The 19,689-nt window shown below is 36.6% G+C and overlaps 3 protein-coding genes across 5 annotated transcripts; 1 reads left to right on the forward strand and 2 right to left on the reverse strand.

Moving 5' to 3' along the window:
- Window positions 1-2,539: 2,539 nt before the first annotated feature.
- LOC144215677 (leukocyte surface antigen CD53-like) lies at window positions 2,540-8,006 on the reverse strand. Of its 3 annotated transcripts, none has more exons than XM_077744759.1 (8): window positions 7,778-8,006; window positions 7,513-7,701; window positions 7,359-7,433; window positions 7,032-7,142; window positions 6,743-6,850; window positions 6,403-6,486; window positions 5,794-5,907; window positions 2,540-2,786 (listed from the first exon to the last, which is right to left on the reverse strand). In XM_077744759.1, the coding sequence occupies exons 1-7, from the start codon at window positions 7,838-7,840 to the stop codon at window positions 5,839-5,841; spliced, it is 699 nt and encodes a 232-aa protein (XP_077600885.1). In that variant the 5' UTR covers window positions 7,841-8,006; the 3' UTR covers window positions 2,540-2,786; window positions 5,794-5,838. The 3 variants fall into 3 exon arrangements, with proteins under 3 accessions (XP_077600885.1, XP_077600884.1, XP_077600883.1); XM_077744758.1 differs by lacking the exon at window positions 2,540-2,786 and adding an exon at window positions 2,886-3,230; XM_077744757.1 differs by lacking the exon at window positions 2,540-2,786 and having other exon boundaries at window positions 5,544-5,907.
- A 118-nt stretch (window positions 8,007-8,124) lies between these two features.
- Window positions 8,125-12,630, reverse strand: LOC144215676 (VIP36-like protein). The gene is made up of 8 exons (XM_077744756.1): window positions 12,343-12,630; window positions 11,561-11,679; window positions 11,272-11,389; window positions 11,061-11,143; window positions 10,130-10,291; window positions 9,847-9,958; window positions 9,648-9,758; window positions 8,125-9,544 (listed from the first exon to the last, which is right to left on the reverse strand). The coding sequence occupies exons 1-8, from the start codon at window positions 12,479-12,481 to the stop codon at window positions 9,402-9,404; spliced, it is 987 nt and encodes a 328-aa protein (XP_077600882.1). The 5' UTR covers window positions 12,482-12,630; the 3' UTR covers window positions 8,125-9,401.
- Window positions 12,631-12,994: 364 nt separating this feature from the next.
- Window positions 12,995-15,232, forward strand: LOC144215679 (TM2 domain-containing protein 2-like). The gene is made up of 4 exons (XM_077744760.1): window positions 12,995-13,386; window positions 13,513-13,600; window positions 13,854-13,969; window positions 14,372-15,232. The coding sequence occupies exons 1-4, from the start codon at window positions 13,121-13,123 to the stop codon at window positions 14,583-14,585; spliced, it is 684 nt and encodes a 227-aa protein (XP_077600886.1). The 5' UTR covers window positions 12,995-13,120; the 3' UTR covers window positions 14,586-15,232.
- The last annotated feature ends 4,457 nt before the right edge of the window (window positions 15,233-19,689 follow it).

The raw sequence follows: 19,689 nt of genomic DNA on the forward strand, positions 1-19,689 counted from the left end.
CGTCTTCATCCGACGGAAAGAAGGAAGCGAAGACCATATATGGTCGAGGAACCCGCCCACCTCGTACACACGTGCGCAGGTTTGGCGTGGGCACAGAAGCGCAAGTCAAGAGGATGCAAAACCAACGGCATGCCTTGATTTACGAGTTTTATTCCTTCGCTGACGGAACGAAAAAGTAACCGGTGCACTTTTCATTTTTATCTCAGATAACATGATTTCCATCACATATTATAGAGAATCTACAATTCGTGATTAAAATAATGTGTGCATAGCTGTCTCCCTGTGTCCATAGTTGACTGGGATAGGCTCCAGCACCCCCTGAAACCCAAGTGAGAATAAGTGGTAGTACAGAAAATGAATGGACAAACTTTCACATTTAAATTCCCCTTCTACATGGGCAATATTTGTGAAAAGTATTCCAAATATGAACTTTTTAGTCATGGATATATAGAACGCAACATTCAGTACACAACAGAATTCCAAGTGAAAAAGTAACTCAGTATATAAAGTTCCAAGAAGTTTCTTGCTGCTGCTGTTATTAAATAATTAATTTGGGTAAGGTTGCACATCCATAATGCTTTCATTAACATTTCAATGTATGGTAAAACGCCATCCCCAGATCCAGAAAGTAGACACTGAACCTATGCAGAATTAGGATTAATCTCAATAACTTCTAAAAGTGTGCACAAGAAAGAGTCTCATTCTAAACCCCTGCTATGATTTCATCTTTTCTCAATTCTTTTCCACTTCTCACTGCTGCTTTATTTTCACTCTTCCCCTCCAGCATGGGTGGCCAGTCAGCAAGCATAAAAACAAATCGACTGTATGAATATTTAAGCACCCATCTGTTTTCCTCTGTCTCAACGTGGCACTCATATCTTACTACTTACCAGTTGTTATTACCGAGCATGTACGCTCACACTCAAATATGTTTATTCTTACCGAAAATGCTGAGCCATTATAAGAAGTGGTAACTTACGCCCCACAAGATGGGGATGGATTTAACTGGTATGCACGCAGCTACAGTTAAAATACATACACAGCATGTTTGGCAGTGCCTGAGGCACAGATAAAACACGTGAGTCAATGAGAGTGCAGATCACATTGACAGTAAATTGACCTCTATAATGCGAAAGTTTAAATCTCTCATTGGCTGAGATGGCAATTAAATCGTTAGCGTTCCCATCTCATATACACAACAACAAATTCCGGGTTAAACTCTCAATTGCTGTCCATGGTACTGAAACCAAGCTAAAGTAGATTTTTTTTAAAACTTGTTGCAGTATTTTTTTTATATTTACAAGCATTCATTATGATTCATTTGAAGTGAACAAAGTCCTTTAAGCCCGCGACCCTTGTGAGGATAAGCTGTACAGAAAATGAATGAATGAATTTTTCTATAACCGCAAATACTAGATTTTTGTGCTAGGCTTAATATTGATAAGAATTTGAAGAAAATGACCTTCTAATTATTGATATTTTGGTCTCGGCCTGGTCTTGGCTGGATGTTAATTATGAGTTATGGTTTACAGTTTTGATTCAATCATTTAAAACACGTTATAGTGATACATAAAGGAAAAATCTTAAAGTGGTCAATGTTCATTTATTTGTGAGCTTGAAATTTGGGAGTGACCTTGTTTTGAGTGGATAAACCAAGACAGGATTAATAGCAGAGCAAATGAATTGATTGAAATGATGTAATTGCAATAAATTCAAAGTTATCATTCAGAGTACACAGGAACACTGGAACAAACGTAGACTCTTGACTTTCAAAATTTAGTAAAATGTTTCACTCTGTTCATCTGAGTCTGGGTCACTCTGACCATTTATCAGCGTAAAGCAGACACTTGTCGTACAATATCAAAGTGTGATGACACCTTCTTGATGAAATGTGTGTATTTAGCCAGCCAAAAAATACATTTTCTTCATGATTTATATGTAAACTCCCACCTCATAAAGTATCACATCAAGGTTTGCATACTGAAGTTTTGTTCCATCCCGAATATTGAGAAACTGATTTATTTATTAATATTTTTCTTTTAAAGCATTTGTTTAAAAGTCTCGGAGGCTAAATGCACCTCAGGCCAGAGGGAATTGATGGTTAGAAGTCAGTTTATTTAAATAAAAATGAAAAACATAATAATTTTGCTTAATTTTTGTATTCATTATTCTACTTTATGTTTAAATTATGATAACAATAGTGACCTCGGTCAAGGAGATGAGATCCAATCCAATCTCCATAAATCAATCATGTGTGGCCAATTAGAAACAAGTGCTAGAGCCTTTGTCTTCTCAAACATACCAAACTATTATATTCCGGACAATCATGATGATAGACTACATCATATGACAGATTGATGTTATAATTTGAACAAGGACAATGTTTAGGAGAACATAATATAATAAGATGGATATGTGTTGACATTTTGGACACCGCCCATGATAGGAGACACCCATGATTAGAAGCCCTTCAGTTTAAATATATGCAAAAGTGAGTGCAAATGAATGTATGGCCGTCCACAAACATGCAAATATCCTTTCCTAGGTTCTATCATCAGGTTAAGTCCCTGAAAATGTTAAACTTGTATCACAACATGATTCCTATTTTCAATGTTACTAGTTCAACTGCACTGCTTGCCTTATATTTGTCAAATAAATGAGGTACACCTCCAGTGAGTGTGTGCTGATCGTCCTAGGAAACGTGCAACGGATGATCTTGACCTAAATAACATGCTGTCGTGTTGCAGTTCGCCGGAGGAGAGTAGCTTGGGAAATGCTGAGGATTACTGGCAGAGAAGCATACGGGAAATGACACGATAGCATAATATTTCCATTTCATGGAAACATATGTGCAATCTCATTAGTGATTGTTCTTATCACTATAAAATGTCGCAAAGGGGCTGTCTTTTGGGGAAATTAGTATGTATATTTTTCTATTCTTACATACAACTCAAAAGCATCAATTCCAAAACACCTTGAAGGGGAGAAGATTTGAAGATTTTTTTTAAAACGGGTGACACTGAGGTCGTGCATTAATTCTTAAGAAGTTTAAGCCTACTGCTTGAAGGTGTAAATTTTCTACATTTGACATAGCAGTCAAGGTGTGATATTTGGCTGTCTGTGGAGCTGTCAGTGGTCATAAGGGCTTTTGGAGCTGTTTTTAGATGTCTGACGAAGAGGTGACGCACAATCACTTTGCACACCATCACTGTCCAAACACTTGAAAATCACTGCAAAAATAGCCACGCCATTACGTCTTTAAACCTTTTTCTGTATTTCTCAAAATAGTGGATAGAATGACACCATAGCTATACTTGCCCAATCCATTTAAAAAGTCAATGTTTTATTGCTTTGAGTTTAAATATGAAATTCGTAAAAATGACAGACAAATAATGTTTTTTTTCTTCCCCTGTTCTTTACACTGTTGGATTTCCTGTCATTTCTTGTTAGAATTTGTACTTTTTATTCTCGCCATTTCAAATTTTATGTAAGAATGTTCAGCAAGTGATTAGTGTACTTTTACGAGAAGAAAATCACTTTTTATATGTATTTTGATTCTTCAAATGGTCTGCCTTTTAGCAATCTAGAGTGGACCATCGATTTGAATTGTCCTCTGTGTGCGATATAGAGGCGTCTGCCGGTCGTCCAATTTGTGGATTTTTGCTCATTAACACTCTCAGGGGAGCCCATGGATTCAAGTAGGAAAGTCAGTTTAGCATCTCACATTCGTGCTAATCTGACAGACCAACTGATGTCACAGATGTCCATCACCAGTATGTTGAGCTTCATCCCAGTGAACAGAATTTAATTACATCGGACAAATGTCTGGAAGCAAAATGCCACCCACAAGTGCAAGGATTTAATTATTTGACTTGCGGATAATGGCTGAAATGCAAGCACATTGCCGTACAGTTCTGCGTTCAGGGGCTTTTCCAATTAAAACTGTTAGTGGATTGTTTCTGGGTGCGTATTTTCTCTAGATTTACTGAAGTGTCTTTAGGAATTTTTGCCTCAGGGAATCACAAACAATGGAAATGTGCTTTTTAAAAAAATGACTCAGAAGTGTAACATAATTGCTTCATGAGACAAATAGTTAGAATCACAATGACCTCTAGCATATTGCTATTATGTGATAATCTTGCTTTCTTAGCTACTGCCACAAACGATCTGTTTTTGCAGCAGCAGCAAAAGCCGCTTTTAACCGTTAGATTTACAGTGCATTCCCATTTTCACTTTCTCCTAGCCCTGTGAATTCCCATAAAGTCAAATATAAAAAATCCCAATGCAGTCATGAACTAACCACAATTTATCATTTCAATGCTTTCCTAATTTATTATGCATAGAGCTGGCACTCATTTGGGACTGTTTTTATCGAGTGTTTAGCAAAGAGTACATATTATTTTACATTCATTTTAAATGGTCTTTTGGCTATTTGGAATAAGAGCAAGTAGCTCAGCTGTACATTCATTATCGGGGAAAGTCTAAAAGATGATTGGAGCCCACTTATGATGCAGCCCTACTAATTACATGCAGCATATATCGAACGTTCTGCACTATATTGCACACAGTGGAATTCCTGACGTTAACATTTTGTCATGAGGAGAATTTATGTACTTGCTAGTGCAACACAGCTGCCAAATGCTTTACAATAATCAAAACAAAAGACAGACAAAAGAGGACATGAACTGAGTGCAAAAGATGGAATGATGGATATGGACAAATTATAGAACATAAAATTCGGGGCCACTTTGCGAGGGAGAACGAACAGGTCAGTTGGCCCTTTGATTGAGTCCCTGCAGAAAAACGTGCCTTGTCGCCACATGTTTGATTTCCTGGCAGTGGAGAATACGTGAGCATGTGGCGCAGCCAGAGGGAATCGAAACTTGTGCTGTGAAATGACCCACTTACCTGGTTGACCCGTTTTTATTATACATTGAAAATGGATGGCACAAAGGGCCAGAGACGCTCAGAGGACAGCTAAGATGTGCCAAGATAAGATGACAATAAAATATTACTTTGAAATACAATGAAGCAGACCTGTGACACAGACTGAATTTGAAATTTAGCCAAGGGCAAGTTGGATTAAAAGTTTTGTGAGCATTTGGACAATGATAGAGCTTCTATGAATTTGTGTTCATCAACTTTTTGTATTTACCTTTGTAAAGGCAACACACTTAAAGGTCTTTATTTTAAAGATGCACTAAAATCTTTGAATAGTATTTATCTTGATTACCTGCCCCGGATGTTTGTTCGGATGATTGCTGATTTTGAATATATCAACATAACACTGATGAGTAAGTGAAGGTTGTTTATGAGATCTCATATAGAAAAACATAGAAAACAGGTATTGCAATTAACATTTTAAACCTTTGGTAAAATATTTGCTTCATCATAACTGCTTATTATTTTTAAAGTTATTTAATTTTATATATTTTTAGCTTGGTGCTTATGGAAAACAATGCAAGGAACAGCAAAACATCTGAATGTCACCTCAAATATATACTTTAAAATATAATAGAATATATATGTACTACTGAAACAAATACAATTATTTATTTTTTATTGATTGAAAATCTATAATCAAATAATTTTGTTAAAGCATACAAACAGTTAAAGAGCTAAGTATGCTAAAGTAGAGATTACGGGGGAATGAATAAAAATATACATGTGAAAAAAACGAACCATACGATAAGATAAAATATACATTTAAATAAAGAAATAGATTTTTGATCGCTTCCTACCATAATAATGAAAAGTGTCTGAATGTAATATTTTGGGGAAAAAGAGACTAACTTGATAAGTAGCAGAGGGTCACTGTGACTTTAGTATCGTGTCCTTTCATAAGTAGCCCAGTCCATTTCGACAAAAGTGGCAAAACAGCGGGATGTTGAAGCATAGACAAGCAAACTGCAAAAAAAAAGAAACACAAGACCCTCAATTAATTAAACAAAAAACAAAATTACCCATTTTTTTAAAGCTATCAGTTCAATATAAACAGTACCCATAGCATTTTACATAAAAACGGTATATTTAAAAAAATCTGATTAATAAAATAAAAATACAACTACCTAGCTATTGTAATTCAATTAAGACAAATGTAATGTATTCATAATGAGAAAATGGATCTCTTTTTACCACTATTGTGTAAAACTTAACAGTTAATTCCCTTAACAACATACAGTAAAATGACACAGTTAAACTATATTGACATGAGCATCTTGGATATTTTGTTGTTACCAGCACACTAAATAAAATCAGGCCACTATTAAGATGCTGGACTTCATTGACTTTGAACAATGACAATGAGGTGAACTCTAATCTCCGCTGAGTCCTACACGTTCTCTTTTTCTTTGACAATAAGTGGAATTTCTAGCTGTAAATATAGATCTTAAGTCACTTGACCTGGATGATGAAGAGCGTGACAACGCCTGCCCCGGTGCTCCGATAATTCCGTGCAAACCAGTTTCTCAGTTTCAAGTGACAACCCTGAAATAAAAGGTGAGAGCAAAAGCAATGTTAATAAGGTGTAGTGCGGAATTAGCACAAACCACCTGTTAATAGTAGATGATCCTTTTTAAGCTTTGTGGTTGCTATTTCTGGCATGAATGGTTTTATCTACCATTATCCGGTTGTTAAGCATGTCTAATAAGAAGCAAACATCATGTTTTTTGTGAATTTTATGGGACTCTGGAATGTAGATGATTTAAATTATTTAAAAAATACGTCTTTGTGAGTGACTAACCTCTTGCCAGTTGCTGTGGTTGAGAGAGTTGCAGGGATCCTCGACACAACAGGAGATAGGAACTTTACCCAACCAGTCTTTCTCGCCATTTACTCCACAACACCTAAACTGAACAGTAGGGAGAAAAAAAAGTCAAAATTGATTGTGAAACAAGACAATTGATTTTGTCAATAGAAAATGTATCCATATAAAGTATTATATTTCAACATTCAGGTGTCTTCAGAACATGTTCCCAACTACTGTCTATTAAAATATCTCATTATATGAATATATTGAGTTTATCATTTACCAGGTTCTGGACGGCATCAAAATCATCTTTAATGATCTGGTTCTCTCCATGACCGGAAAATAGGTAGATCTGCAAGCTTTGACTCAGGTCTTTCTCAAAAAATGTGTCAATCTGCACAGCATACATAGAAATTTTGTTATTTGCTGTGCCACTTCGACATTGAATAGACTGACAGGCACCAGCATGAGAAAAAAATGCTACCTAACACAAGACAATAAATGATGTGTCTGATTTAGCTGTCCATGGTAACTAGTTATTAATTAATGAATTAGTTCATAAAGCTGTTGGTGTGATTGTTTTTAGAAGTGGGTATAAATTCTTTACTACCATTCCGCCATAAACCAGGAACACACAGGCCATTGCCAACTCTACCAACATCAGGATAAAGAGCAGGGTGAAAAACTGCAATGGGGGAAATAACATTTTAATACAGGTAGTGTGAGTATTATCGTGAATGGCAAATCTATGTAATCAGACTCACAGTAATAAGAAGGCAGCGATTCTCCTTCATTGCTCCGAGCACACCCAGATAACAGACGCAGGTAACAATTGTACCAGTGACCACCAAAGTGTTGGCAGGGTAGATGGGCCAGAAAGTTGGGACCAGAGACTCAAACTTTGAGTGTATGACCTGAAATACCCCAAAGCCAACGACGAACGCACCACATAACTGAAACAAAGATGGAAAACAAGGCATGCTATTATTATGACTTCCCTCATTTGCCATTTGCCATTTTAGTACTCACCCAGCATAGGATGTTAAGAAATACCATCAGGCTTTTCAAGCAATTTACACAGGAGCGATCCATTTTTTTGCTGTGGAATTGCAAACAACTTGTATTAACGTAGACCTATTGAGGTCTGTTTGACAAAATAAGAGTGCTCCTTTTGGTAAACTGTGTTTACACCACAAAGGTGTTTGATATGGTGACAGCAAGCCACAAGCACAATGAGCATGTGACCTATTTGGAATTTATTTCAACATTATGGGTGGTGTTTATGGGCTCAATTCCATGCAAGGCTATATTTAAAGCAGGTTCATTGTTCAAATAGACACTTATATGGACTGTAAACAAGGAATGAAACTAAATAGTTGAATTGAACTAAACAGTGTCTGCTTTCTTTATTATTGCTCAACATTTGACATGGCAGAGATTAGACAGTGTCATTTACAAGGAGGACATAAAATTGGCCGTGTAGTACTTACAAGAGGACTACAATATTGAATTGACAATAGAAATACTAATGAGATTTAAGACCTAAAAGGTGTTTAGTTCCCACAGAACACTAACAAAATCATTGATTCCTACTGACTCTAGAATCAAGCAGGTATTGCTTCTCATTAACCGTATAGATTGGGGTAATGGTGCAGAAATGGGTTGCAGTTTCCCAGGGGAACTTCATGAATGCAAATGATTGCACTTGTCCACATGTGTTGTAACTTGCGCACAACTTTAACATCAACCCTCGGTTCTTCCGTCTGATCCCATTAAAAAAATGTACAATTTCAACTAAGATAAGTACACAAAAGCACCAACAGTCGTTTAAAAAGAGGCAGATTCCGTCCATATTTGAAGTAGCCATTGAAAGACAATACATCTACAATTGCTTGTGATATATTTCTGGTGTGCAGTCAGAAGCAAATTGGCATTTCCCCAGTGCAACAATGGCTCATATTTAGCAGCCACACCAAAGCACAGCAGTCACAGTAACAAAATACATTCGAAAAGGGTGCCTCTGGTTTTTGATTAACGTTTCAAGATAATCAAAAAAGCCTGAGTCATCTATTTTTGTGTGTAAACATGTTTCGTTTTAAACAAACATTTAAGTTATGCCACCAAACTCTTCTTCCGTCACAATAAAAATGACATTATTTTATGATTCAACTCCAATTACATGTGATTTGAGCATGACTCAAGCTTTATATCAGTGCATTTTCACAAAAACCTTCTGAATGCACAAACACTAAGTGCATCAATTTTCTGACAATTAATTTCTTTGACGAAAACATCTAAAATTTTACAAAGATTTGATGACAGCGACATCCACTGGCTACTAGCGGTAAGGATCATTCCAAGGTGAATACTGTGCGAAATTTCACCTGTGGTGATTCTTCATTTTGCATATTTCTGAAGTTGGAAATGCCACCACACCCAATATCACAGTGTCCGTGCTATCAATGTTATTTCTTCAATTAAGTAGCTTTATGTCCTTGCAATTCACAATAATTCTTTTCACATAGGTTGCTCACTAGTTCACCTGTCTGTCACCTGTTAATAGCTACAGTGTTGAGTCATTTTTCATTAGATTGTAAACTTATGGCTGTTCTGTATTGTGGATTCTCTCCACCATTTGCACTTAAAAATTTCATCAATAGAAACGTTTGCGTTTGTTCTGCTTCCAACGTCCATACAAAACCAACCCAACCACTGCCAGCACAGCCAGGCCCAAGATGGCGACCAGAAGGCCGAAGAACATCTGGACCGCACTCATCTGCTCGGTTTCAATTTCCACTGCAGAGAAAATTAGATTACTTATCGGACTTATTGTAGCAGTGGCATTAAGTTGTTTTACAAAAAGCTAAATTTGGGACGGAGCAAAGCTTGAATTCTCTACCTTGGAATTGCCCCATATCATCAACCCTAGGGATGGATGGCTCCTCACGGGGTTCATCTTCATCCTCCCCAGTCAGCTCGTACAACTTCATTGAGATGATGTCATGGTTATCTGTAGCAATAGGCATGTCAACAGCTAGGACTGATTCTATAGGGGTTCAGTATATTCTCATTATTTCATTTTTTCTCTCCTTATATACCTGAGAGGTCTCCAGTGGCAGACGAGGCCCCCAGGTAATATCCTCGAGGCAAATGTAGACCTCGGATACTAGTGCAGTCTTTCCACGTCTGTTGGCCCTCATCAAACATAACCTATACGGGGAGAAAGGGAATCTTCTGTAGGAATCATGGACAAGTGATGATGAGGAAAGGATCAAGTTGGCTTCATTTTTAATTTTGACATGAAGGTACTTTGTCAATATGAATATTCATTATGCATATGAGAATATGTATATAAAACTGTTCTACAAAAGGATTTCCTACCATCAATGTGTTTTTGGAGTATCTGATGAGAAGAAATGTCTCATGTTTCGAATTACGAGCCAGTGCTGGGCAGCCTCCAAGCTCAGTGGGTATTCCATCAAGATTGTGGTCATAAGAAAGGGTCCCATTCCCTAACATCACTGATATATAAGGGAAGGCCCTCTGTAAGTAAGGAAGAGATGGGCTACGTCAAACTGAAACCGAGTCTTTAGATGAAAACATCTCAAGAAGTAACCTCATGTTATGCACGTTTGCCGTTTTGTCTGCACAAAGGCAATAAGGCCAGAAAACAAGTACATGAGTATAAATAAAGGAACTAAAAGTCTTAGATTCGGCTGAATTTATTCCTTGGACAGAAGCGAAAGTGATGTTGTGCATCACTCACCAATAAAGTTGAAGTATATTCTCATGTCCCTTTTAAATAAATGATCACTGACTCGTGAACAGTTCTTGAAAGGTTTAAATGCCGAGTCGACATCTGTGGATCTGCGAATGATCCCAAGCAGCCAGCCTAAGTGGTATTTCTGAACTGGAACTGCTGACTGACACGCATCATAATACTGCAATGATTATTTGTTTGTTTGTTTGTTTTTTCCGCATTTCTCAAGTTCTCTGGTTTAGGGGAAAATCAATATCAATTATTATTCAATTTTAAACTTTCATGTAGGGCTTGTTAGAGGAAAAACAAAACCTAATGAACATACTGGTGAGTACAACACATTATCTATTAAATATGTCAACATCATTAAAGAATATATCTTTGAGAATACTATGGAATACATTATTATGCATTTTTACTAAGGACTTTGGAACAAATGTGTACTAAATTTGCAACTACACAACTTTTTATTTTTATTTTTGTAAACAAAAAACAATGTTTTGTGATTTCCACGTTTATTGATATGATAAGGATGGAAAGAGAAGTACTCACATCTGCCTTCTTTTGAGAATTGAGATAAGTATCCACAAATATTCCCAGACCAATGAACTCGTTTTTGCTCCCGAAAACAGGACCTGAAAGCAAATAGGGACAGTTTATAATAAAAAAAAAATAATCTGCTGCATTATCCTCACTACTACTACTACACCAACTCTTGTATAGATGGGCAGCCCTACAGGGGAGTATATTGTTCATCTCTTACCATCCTGCATGCGATCTTTGGTTAACCAGATGGCAAGACCATCGCCACTCATGTAACTCCTTGCTTGCCCGTGGATTTTAAAGTGCACTTTGAGCTCCCATTGACTTAACACCAAAGGCTATTGAGACAACAACAAAAAGGACCAGGTTAGTCATGTTACTCACAAAAATTGAAGTCATTGATTACAATGTTGTTTGAAACAGGATACTATACTTGTCTTTTTGTTTGAAATCAAAGATAAGGCTGCCACTGTATGTTAATTAATTCAGAGTCGGTGAAGCACACTTACAATTCGACTCCAAACAGCTCCCTGTCTTGCAGGCTGGTCAGGCGTGAGCCTCAGATAATCATTTGTTAACATAGCGGTACCCATCAGATCCCATGTTGGAGAGTTTGAGAAGCCTAGACCTGCAAGGAAAAGGTAAAAAGTAGAGGATGAATAAAAACAGCTGACTCGCAAACAACTGTACCTACAAATAAGTTAGATGTGTCCGCAGTTTGTTTTGGCCTGGAAAAAGACCCTAAGTGTTGTCAAATCCCATCAAACATTATTGGAATTGAATTTTATGTTTGTTAATGCCATCGAATAAATGGCAAAATATTCATTTTGCATGAAAATAAGACTGAAACTTCTGTCTCCTTGTATTATATATTTAAATGATTAAATTAAAACAAACAAAAAATTAAGCCAATGTATTGGAGAAAAATATTTAAAACGCAAAGAAGGCTGCTTATAGTTGCCCTTTACGAGAGGAGGCGGTTGACTTGAAATATGTGACTTGTCCAGTAAAACAAGCGAACCAGTATAACAAGCAAACCAGAACATAAGTTTGGCCAAAATCAAAGACTTGCTTGACCCTGAGTTGACCTTTATACAAAGCAGTCACCCATCTAGCCAGTTTTTTTTTTTAATGTACAATCCAGTTAGTTATTCAATCACTTCTCATCGCAAAAGTCTTCATTACTAATTTCAGATGTTTTTCCCTAGTCAGTAGTAATAAACTGAATAAATCGCAACAGGTGATAGGTACACTGTACACCTGTTTGTTTGGTATAGTGTAGTAAACTCACCAGAATAAGGCTTGGCCAATGAATATTCCCGTTTGAAAAACTCCTCCACAAATTCGTTGTCTTCGGCCCTCGACAGGCTTGGAGTGCGAAGCAAAGTCAACAAACATATTAAGTGGCAAGTGTTTTTTAAAAGATACATCGAGTTAGTAGTTCATTCAACGTCAAAGAGATGATGTTTTGATTTGCGACGGAGGAAGCGATCTATGAATGTCCGTATGTAGTTGTAGTATGAGGACTTTCCAGTTCTTCTTTAGTGGAAGTAAAACGTTGGGGCGAATTATCGCCGTCTATTGGGCTGGAATGTTTCTGCTTCTTAAGACGTTTGGCACCCAAAATAGTGCTGGACTCAATTCAATAAATAACAACTTTGATTTTTAATTTTGAGTCAGATGGGATAGGCTCCAGCACCCCCGCGAACCTTGTGATCATAAGCAGTAAATGAATGAATGAACTTCCTAAATTGCACGTTGAAATGTGCACTCTGATACAGTTATTTCCATTGACACGCGTTTATTTTTACGTTTAATAATATATATAAATGATACAATTAATGATTCAATACTATATAATGAAATATAATACGTACTAATGTAACAGTATATTGTGTTTGTTGCAAAGACATTGTAACATTTTCTGAGAACTACAATTCCCGTCTTGCTCAAGGGCGGAACAGCAAAAATTACACGGCAACACTAAAACTGTCTAACTTGCTAAAGATGGTGTCTTTTGCCCTGTCTCAAATTGTGATCCGGGGTGATGTTTTGCTCTGACGACGATCATGATTTCCGTAAGCTACATCTTGCTCTGCGGACAGTTACTTTTGCTACTTACTGTCATTTTTTTACAATGTTTGGATGGGATCCATTCCCAAAACTCGTCGGCCACTGAAGCAGCTACTGCTGTACCTGGATCTGGTTCGACAGTCCTGCCATTCTCTGAGCAGACGCCCGAAACGGTCAAATATGATGTTCCAGATGAAAATATGAATTATACAGAAGTGTTTGAGTACAACGCTCTATCGCCGGTCGTCCTCTGCAGTTATTTGTAAGTAGATGGATTGTGCGAAATGCTAACAACACGGCTAACGATAGCAAAACAATGACACTATTTCTCTCTAATTAGTCTAATTCAGTCCTCACAATATAATTCCATGTTTTTTTTACTCACCAGGCCAGAGGCGTTCATCTACTGTCAGGATCCAGTAGATCATGCTGGGAATAACAGCGCCTTTTTGGAGATGGGCCACGGTTGTGTAGGGGTAAGTGTACCTTGCCATAACCCATATTGTATTGTTGTGATCACAGGTCTGTATATATTACTTCCCTCAAGAATCTCATATTTTTTTCTTGCCATTCTAGTTAGAAAATGACACCAGTCTATTTTGTGACGACTTTAAGATCTAATTTTCCAAATTTATAGAACATGCCTGCTCAATAACTATAGCGAATCAACAAACAGCCATAAATCTGCTTTGATTCAATAAGTTCCTGATTCAATGTTTTTGTGCATAGTGGGGAGGCCAGACTGACAAAGAAGTCAACCACACTCCAGTTGTCTGCACTGCACTCGATGACATTGAATGCGCTGGACCCAGAGAATTCCTGAGAGGGCGTGTACCCTGCATCAAGTAAGATGGTGAACTAACAAGTGCATACTCGTGTCTTAGATTAAATTGATAGATGGAGTTGAGAAAACCCCACCGATTTTCATAGATGAATGAAATCCACAAACATTAACTATAAATCTGACTATTCTGAGTAATTCTTGAGAAGAAAGGATGCTTCAGTGGCCATACATTGTCTTATTGTTCAGAAAAGGTCATGTAAAAAGTGCTTCCCAGACTGTCCTTTACATTTTCGTATTTTCACCACTAGAGGGCAATGTTGACAAAAGTATTTAGCACTTCACTTTGTTTTAGTTGAACTCAGTCGCACCACTTTAACATACTGACTAACATACTAAGATGCAATGCTTGACATTTTTTTTGGGCTGTGAAAGCATTTCTAAATGGCATTAATTGTTTCCACAGATATACAGGACACTATTTCATCACCACTCTACTGTACTCTTTCTTCCTTGGATGTTTCGGTGTTGATCGTTTCTGCCTGGGACACACGGGTACAGCAGTCGGAAAGTTGCTCACACTTGGAGGCCTGGGAATCTGGTGGTTCGTTGACTTGATCCTGCTTATTACTGGGGGCCTGATGCCCAGTGATTATAGTAACTGGTGCACATACTACTGACCAGAAGAGGAAGGAATGCCTTAACTCTGTAAAACCCAAACCACTAAATAATTGACTGAAAATTCCAATTCTTTGAACTTGAAGACTTTACTGGTCCTTCAGACAAACAAACAAAAACATAAATACAACTTCATACATTTGTATCGTTTTTTTGGTACATCAGGTCATTGTTCAGAGATATTTTTTTCTTGTTGAGTATTTGTGCAATAGTATCTGATTGTATAAAGTTTTTCGGGGGAACAGATAATACATTGCTCATTTGGAGGGCTAAAAAAACTCATGTAGCAAATGTAATACGTTTGGAGTTCTTGGTTCAGTTGGACATATATAATTTCTGTATGGTTTGTAGAACTTTAAAAAGGTAACTTTGGGCAAAAGTATTCAGCATTTATCTGGTTAAATCATTATAATATTGGATGTATGACATGGAATTTTCTTATAAAAAAAAACAATGTTAAAAAACAACACTTTGAATTTATCCTGAATTCAAATTATTTAATTTGTAAATTTGTCAATCATTTCTGGTAACACTGACTTAATACATTGTAAAGTTGTGCTTTTCAAGCATAGCATAGATCTCCATTTGATGTTGCAAGTTGTTAAATTTCCTCTAATTTCCAGTCAAATAAAAAAGACCTTCAACTGCACCAGTTTCTACAAGTAAATTGATTCTCATTGCTTCAAGAGCCTTCAAACCGTAGACGCCAGAAAAATGTTTGACATTGAAAATTCACATCTTTAAATGAAATGACATAATGTTTCTCAGATAGAGTAAAAAACACCTGGGTAAAATACTTCACGTAGCCAACTTTACAATTTAAATAGCTTGCCTGAAAATTGCCAACTTCTCTTATTGAATAGTTCAATTTCATCTTTTTTTTTTGTTTAAATCCTTGTACTTATTTTTGTTCCTGCCACACCTATCTTGAATGCTGAGTGCTTTTTCTTTTTGTTGGAATAGAAAACACTGTTACGAACTCTATGGAAACCCTTGGAAGATACTGTACAATTTTTCTCTTGTTGTACCTGACCGGTTTTATGAATGTTATTTTTTTGTAAAGATTGACTTGTTACACATTTGCATGTTGTTGTTGTGGTTGAATCAGCTATAATACTACTTTAAAATTTAACCATATGTCTCAAATACAGTTCTATCTGTTGTCTTATTTATCATGAGAAAATATATTGTTTGCAGAATGTATGTAAATATACTGAGTAAACTTGCTATCTGTTCATCAGTGGATGTTGACTCAAAGTTTCAAACTAAGATATATGTAGCTCTTTACAAATGTACATAAATTGACCTAAAATCATCTGAGTTTGTGTTCAATCAGAGTTAAAATACTTAAAAAGATGCATCACAGCGTCTTGCTTCACGTGCTATGATTTGTTGGTCCAAATTGCACTGGACTGGAAATCCATTTGAAACTACTAAAAAACAGACTCACTTTCCATATATCTAATAATTCTGTGTTCAGTTTACTGACAAAAAGCTAATCTTCTACTGAGAAATTGACTCTGACATTTAACTCTCCTATTTTGTCTTTTTCTGTTTGCATTCCCATGACCAAGTCAATAATTTTCTGTATTTACAATACCCTGGATACATCTCAAAGGGGACAACTTTATAAAATGAAATGAGCTGATTAAAACATATGATGGACCTATCCATTTAAAGAGGTAATAATCAAGAAGACATTAGCTTTAAAGTAATGATAATGGCATTACAAACTGCCATAAAGGGCTCAATTAAATAGTTTTATGTGTAAACTACCTTTCAATGCGAGTTCATTAAGAGAAGGATACCGATCCATAACAATTTTATGTTTATATTTTACCATGCAATTAGAGTACTTTTGTCCTGTGATAGATTTTTCGATGGAATGACGATGACATCAATCTGCAACCCATAACATTAACCCAATTCGTGAAAGGTGTTAACATGTTTTGCAGTAATGAGACACAAAGTAATTTGAACTGGACTGCACACCTCAGGCAATGTTTCTCCCTGAATAATAGCTACAGTGAAACCAAGTCATGGCAGACTTGGGAATTCCATTTCCGATAGTTTTGTTATGTCTGTAATTACACTAGTGATCATATAATGGATCACTTCAACCAAAGAACCCTTATATAAGAGGCAAAAGAAATGTTCATATTTAGTGGCTGTCATTTCATGTGCTCTCCGGCCTACAAATCCATTATTTCCCTGGGAAAACTCATAATTCATAATCTCATTAGAAAGGGTATGAATTAAAGAGGCTGTGCACATCCGCTGCAATTTCCTGATCAGTAGTGGCCTAGTTTTGAAAGTCAAGAACTGTCTCAAAAGCACTTTTAACTTTCACAAATAAACTCAGTGACTTCTTGAAAAAGAGTTTTTTTCCAAGACTTTTCAATGGATTCTTCCTCGCCACTCTTTCGGGGCTGTGTAGACCACCGTTCGCGAGGGTGCTGGAGACTTTTTGCCTTAATTGTTGAATCTGCTGGGTTTAGTAATTGGCCAACAGGGGGCAGAAGTATTCTCTTGATAATCTGGTTCCAGCAATCTAAATCCGGGCAGCACCAGGAGGAAAAAATACCCTGCTTCGTCTGTAGACCCAGATGCACACAGTGAATTCTGCTGCTCCCAAGGTCAGCTATCTGAGGACCAGTCCTGACCGCAGCTGCTCTCCTCTTTCAATGATGACCGCTCAACTAATTGCCTTTAGGTTGCCTCTGTGACGCCACAATTGAAAGTGAGACAAAATGACAAGCCCTGTAGACAGTCAAAGATCCAGCTTTTTAAAAGGTCCCATACCATATGACAATTGCCAGAGTTGTGGCTGTTTGAGGTCAACTCTCCATATCATGTTATATTAGCCTTGTTTCCTGTAATAGATGAGATGTAATGTGGTAGTGAAGTGGATATTGAAACCGCCTCATTTGTGGTTGCCATCACATTTCATTAAGGGGAAATAGGATTAGTTTTGAGGTCGCTTTTCTTTATGTTGTCACTGATGGAGCGTAATGTATGAAGAGGATTTAGACTTATGTTTGAAATTGAGGTCATGCATTAAAAGTACTAGAAGAAGAAAGCATTTTTCGCTGCTGTGCTGAGAATAAATCTGCTCTTACTCGATGTAGATATTAGTTTCTCTGGTTCGGGAAAAAACTGGTTTTGAGGTAGAATCAACTCGTCTGTGTGTATGTGTGTGTGTGCTGTACATATGACTTTTTATCACAAGTGGACTATTAAACTGAATGTGGCAATGTGGCAATGTATCTAAAGTTTTGCCTTCTATAGTGTAATAACACAAACCTTGAAATCCACTGGTCATTTTTTTTGGTTTGTTGATAGATTACATAAAATTAAACCTATAATCTTGTAAATGCATTACTGAGAATGAAATCCCATTTTGTACTCTAGAAAAAAAAGGATTCAGATCTTTTAATACGTTTCAGCAAATAATGTGTAGCCTGAGTTTCTAAACCTGGGCTTTTCAATTTCTTTTCTGCCTGATCCTTCAGATTGGATATATTGGAAGAACTTTAGGCTATTGAAATGTGAATTATTAAAAGACAAAATGAGTTATTGCAAACGATTTAGGCAACCTTTCGCGAACTTGGATGCTATGAAAGCCTTCATTTTGTTTATCATGTGCAATCATGATTGCATTTGTCACTATTTTTACATTCTAATCCATTATCACTTTATTAAATCTTTGATATTGAATCGTCCATTCAGACGTTGTCATATATTTTTCTAATTAACTTTTTCAATAACCCTGTGAACACATCTTCAGGATGATGATGTTTTACAATTTAATCACAGCAATACAATGAAATATACATGGTACTAAAAAAAATAATAATAAAACAGTTTCCCAGTTAATACCAGGACAGAATTTATATTTGTAAATACACAAATTAAAACATCAACAGGTTCTTATTTAGTTGCCAACATAAACTTTATATTGCGATGATAAAGAGCACAACAAATAAATGACGCTCAAGTATGAAGATCTGTGGGCGGCAATTCTAAATACACACTCCCTCAATAACACTTTAAATAAAACTTTTTGTGGAAAAAAATCTCAAATGGTCAAAACTACTGCACCCAAACCCTAACCCTAACCCACATGACTTCTTCATATGACATGTATGTGGGTACACTAACACTGTGAATAAGTTTAGGGAAACTTTTTCTTTTTGTAGAGTTGCCAAGGGCAATTGGTGTGCATTAAATAGGCTCTCGGAAGCAACGGGCACACCGTGCAGATGGCACAATGCCAATGGTGCCCTCGTGTGCACCGAGCATAAATGCCTTTTCAGACGGGCAATAGCAGCGGGCAGCTTGCTGCACCTAAATCCATTCATTGTTTATGTTGGAGGGGCTGTTTCATAAATGTGTTTTATTGAGCCATACTCAAAAAGTGTCTCTCAGACCTCCCAAGTTTTCACTGAAACTAGAATAGCCGTTTTCATCATAAAAGTCAATTTTTTTTCTCTCTTGTGTAACCATGAAAAACAACTGCATTTGTGCTTTTGACTTTGTTTTTACTTGCCACGGCCAGGTCGGATTTTTTGAAGTCCTAAGCACGAATGCATTTATTTTTTATTGTTGCACAAGATAGCTGTGACTTTTATTATTTCAAGGAGGAAGGTAAGATAGAACAGCTGTGAAAAAAGACAATTTAAGCTTTGTCATCAATTCATCAGTGTAACGTATACAATTTTCTCTAGGAGAACCTAAGGTGGTACTTCTCTTAGAATATGAGAGAATAAATGTTTTCTTCTAAATATGTCATAAAACGATTTTGCATGGTGCAAAAACCCCCTTTGAGGTGTCCAGATGTCAGCTCACTTCCCTCTAAGCTCCCGAAAGCAATTCACACAGTTTTATACACCCTCTAAGAGACAGGCCTTTGACGAGGGTTTACGGTGAGTTCTAGTCTTGTATCGTGCCAATCATTTTATAAATAATCAAGAATAAGAGCTGACTTTCAGGTAATTTATATCTGAATTCAACTTCAAGACTTGATTCATCTGGGTAACAATATATATTGGATTTCTGTCAAGTTTAAAGTGTATTTATGACGGATGAAGTATTATGAGTAATCAG

The sequence above is a fragment of the Stigmatopora nigra genome, chromosome 22 (assembly GCF_051989575.1).
Source record: "Stigmatopora nigra isolate UIUO_SnigA chromosome 22, RoL_Snig_1.1, whole genome shotgun sequence".
Lineage (NCBI taxonomy): Eukaryota > Metazoa > Chordata > Actinopteri > Syngnathiformes > Syngnathidae > Stigmatopora > Stigmatopora nigra.

Excerpts from the sequence above, each read along its gene's own strand:
- LOC144215677 (XM_077744759.1), bottom strand. The coding sequence starts at position 7,840 with ATGGATCGCTCCTGTGTAAATTGCTTGAAAAGCCTGATGGTATTTCTT. Across the intron at positions 7,434-7,512 it reads ATCGCTGCCTTCTTATTACT|TTTTTCACCCTGCTCTTTAT; the intron begins GTGAGTCTGATT and ends CCCCCATTGCAG. Across the intron at positions 6,487-6,742 it reads ACCACAGCAACTGGCAAGAG|GGTTGTCACTTGAAACTGAG; the intron begins GTTAGTCACTCA and ends CTTTTATTTCAG.
- LOC144215676 (XM_077744756.1), bottom strand. The coding sequence starts at position 12,481 with ATGTATCTTTTAAAAAACACTTGCCACTTAATATGTTTGTTGACTTTG. Across the intron at positions 11,390-11,560 it reads GAGCTGTTTGGAGTCGAATT|CCTTTGGTGTTAAGTCAATG; the intron begins GTAAGTGTGCTT and ends TTGTCTCAATAG. Across the intron at positions 9,545-9,647 it reads TGATATGGGGCAATTCCAAG|TGGAAATTGAAACCGAGCAG; the intron begins GTAGAGAATTCA and ends TTTTCTCTGCAG.
- LOC144215679 (XM_077744760.1), top strand. The coding sequence starts at position 13,121 with ATGATTTCCGTAAGCTACATCTTGCTCTGCGGACAGTTACTTTTGCTA. Across the intron at positions 13,387-13,512 it reads GTCGTCCTCTGCAGTTATTT|GCCAGAGGCGTTCATCTACT; the intron begins GTAAGTAGATGG and ends TTTACTCACCAG. Across the intron at positions 13,601-13,853 it reads TGGGCCACGGTTGTGTAGGG|TGGGGAGGCCAGACTGACAA; the intron begins GTAAGTGTACCT and ends TTTTGTGCATAG.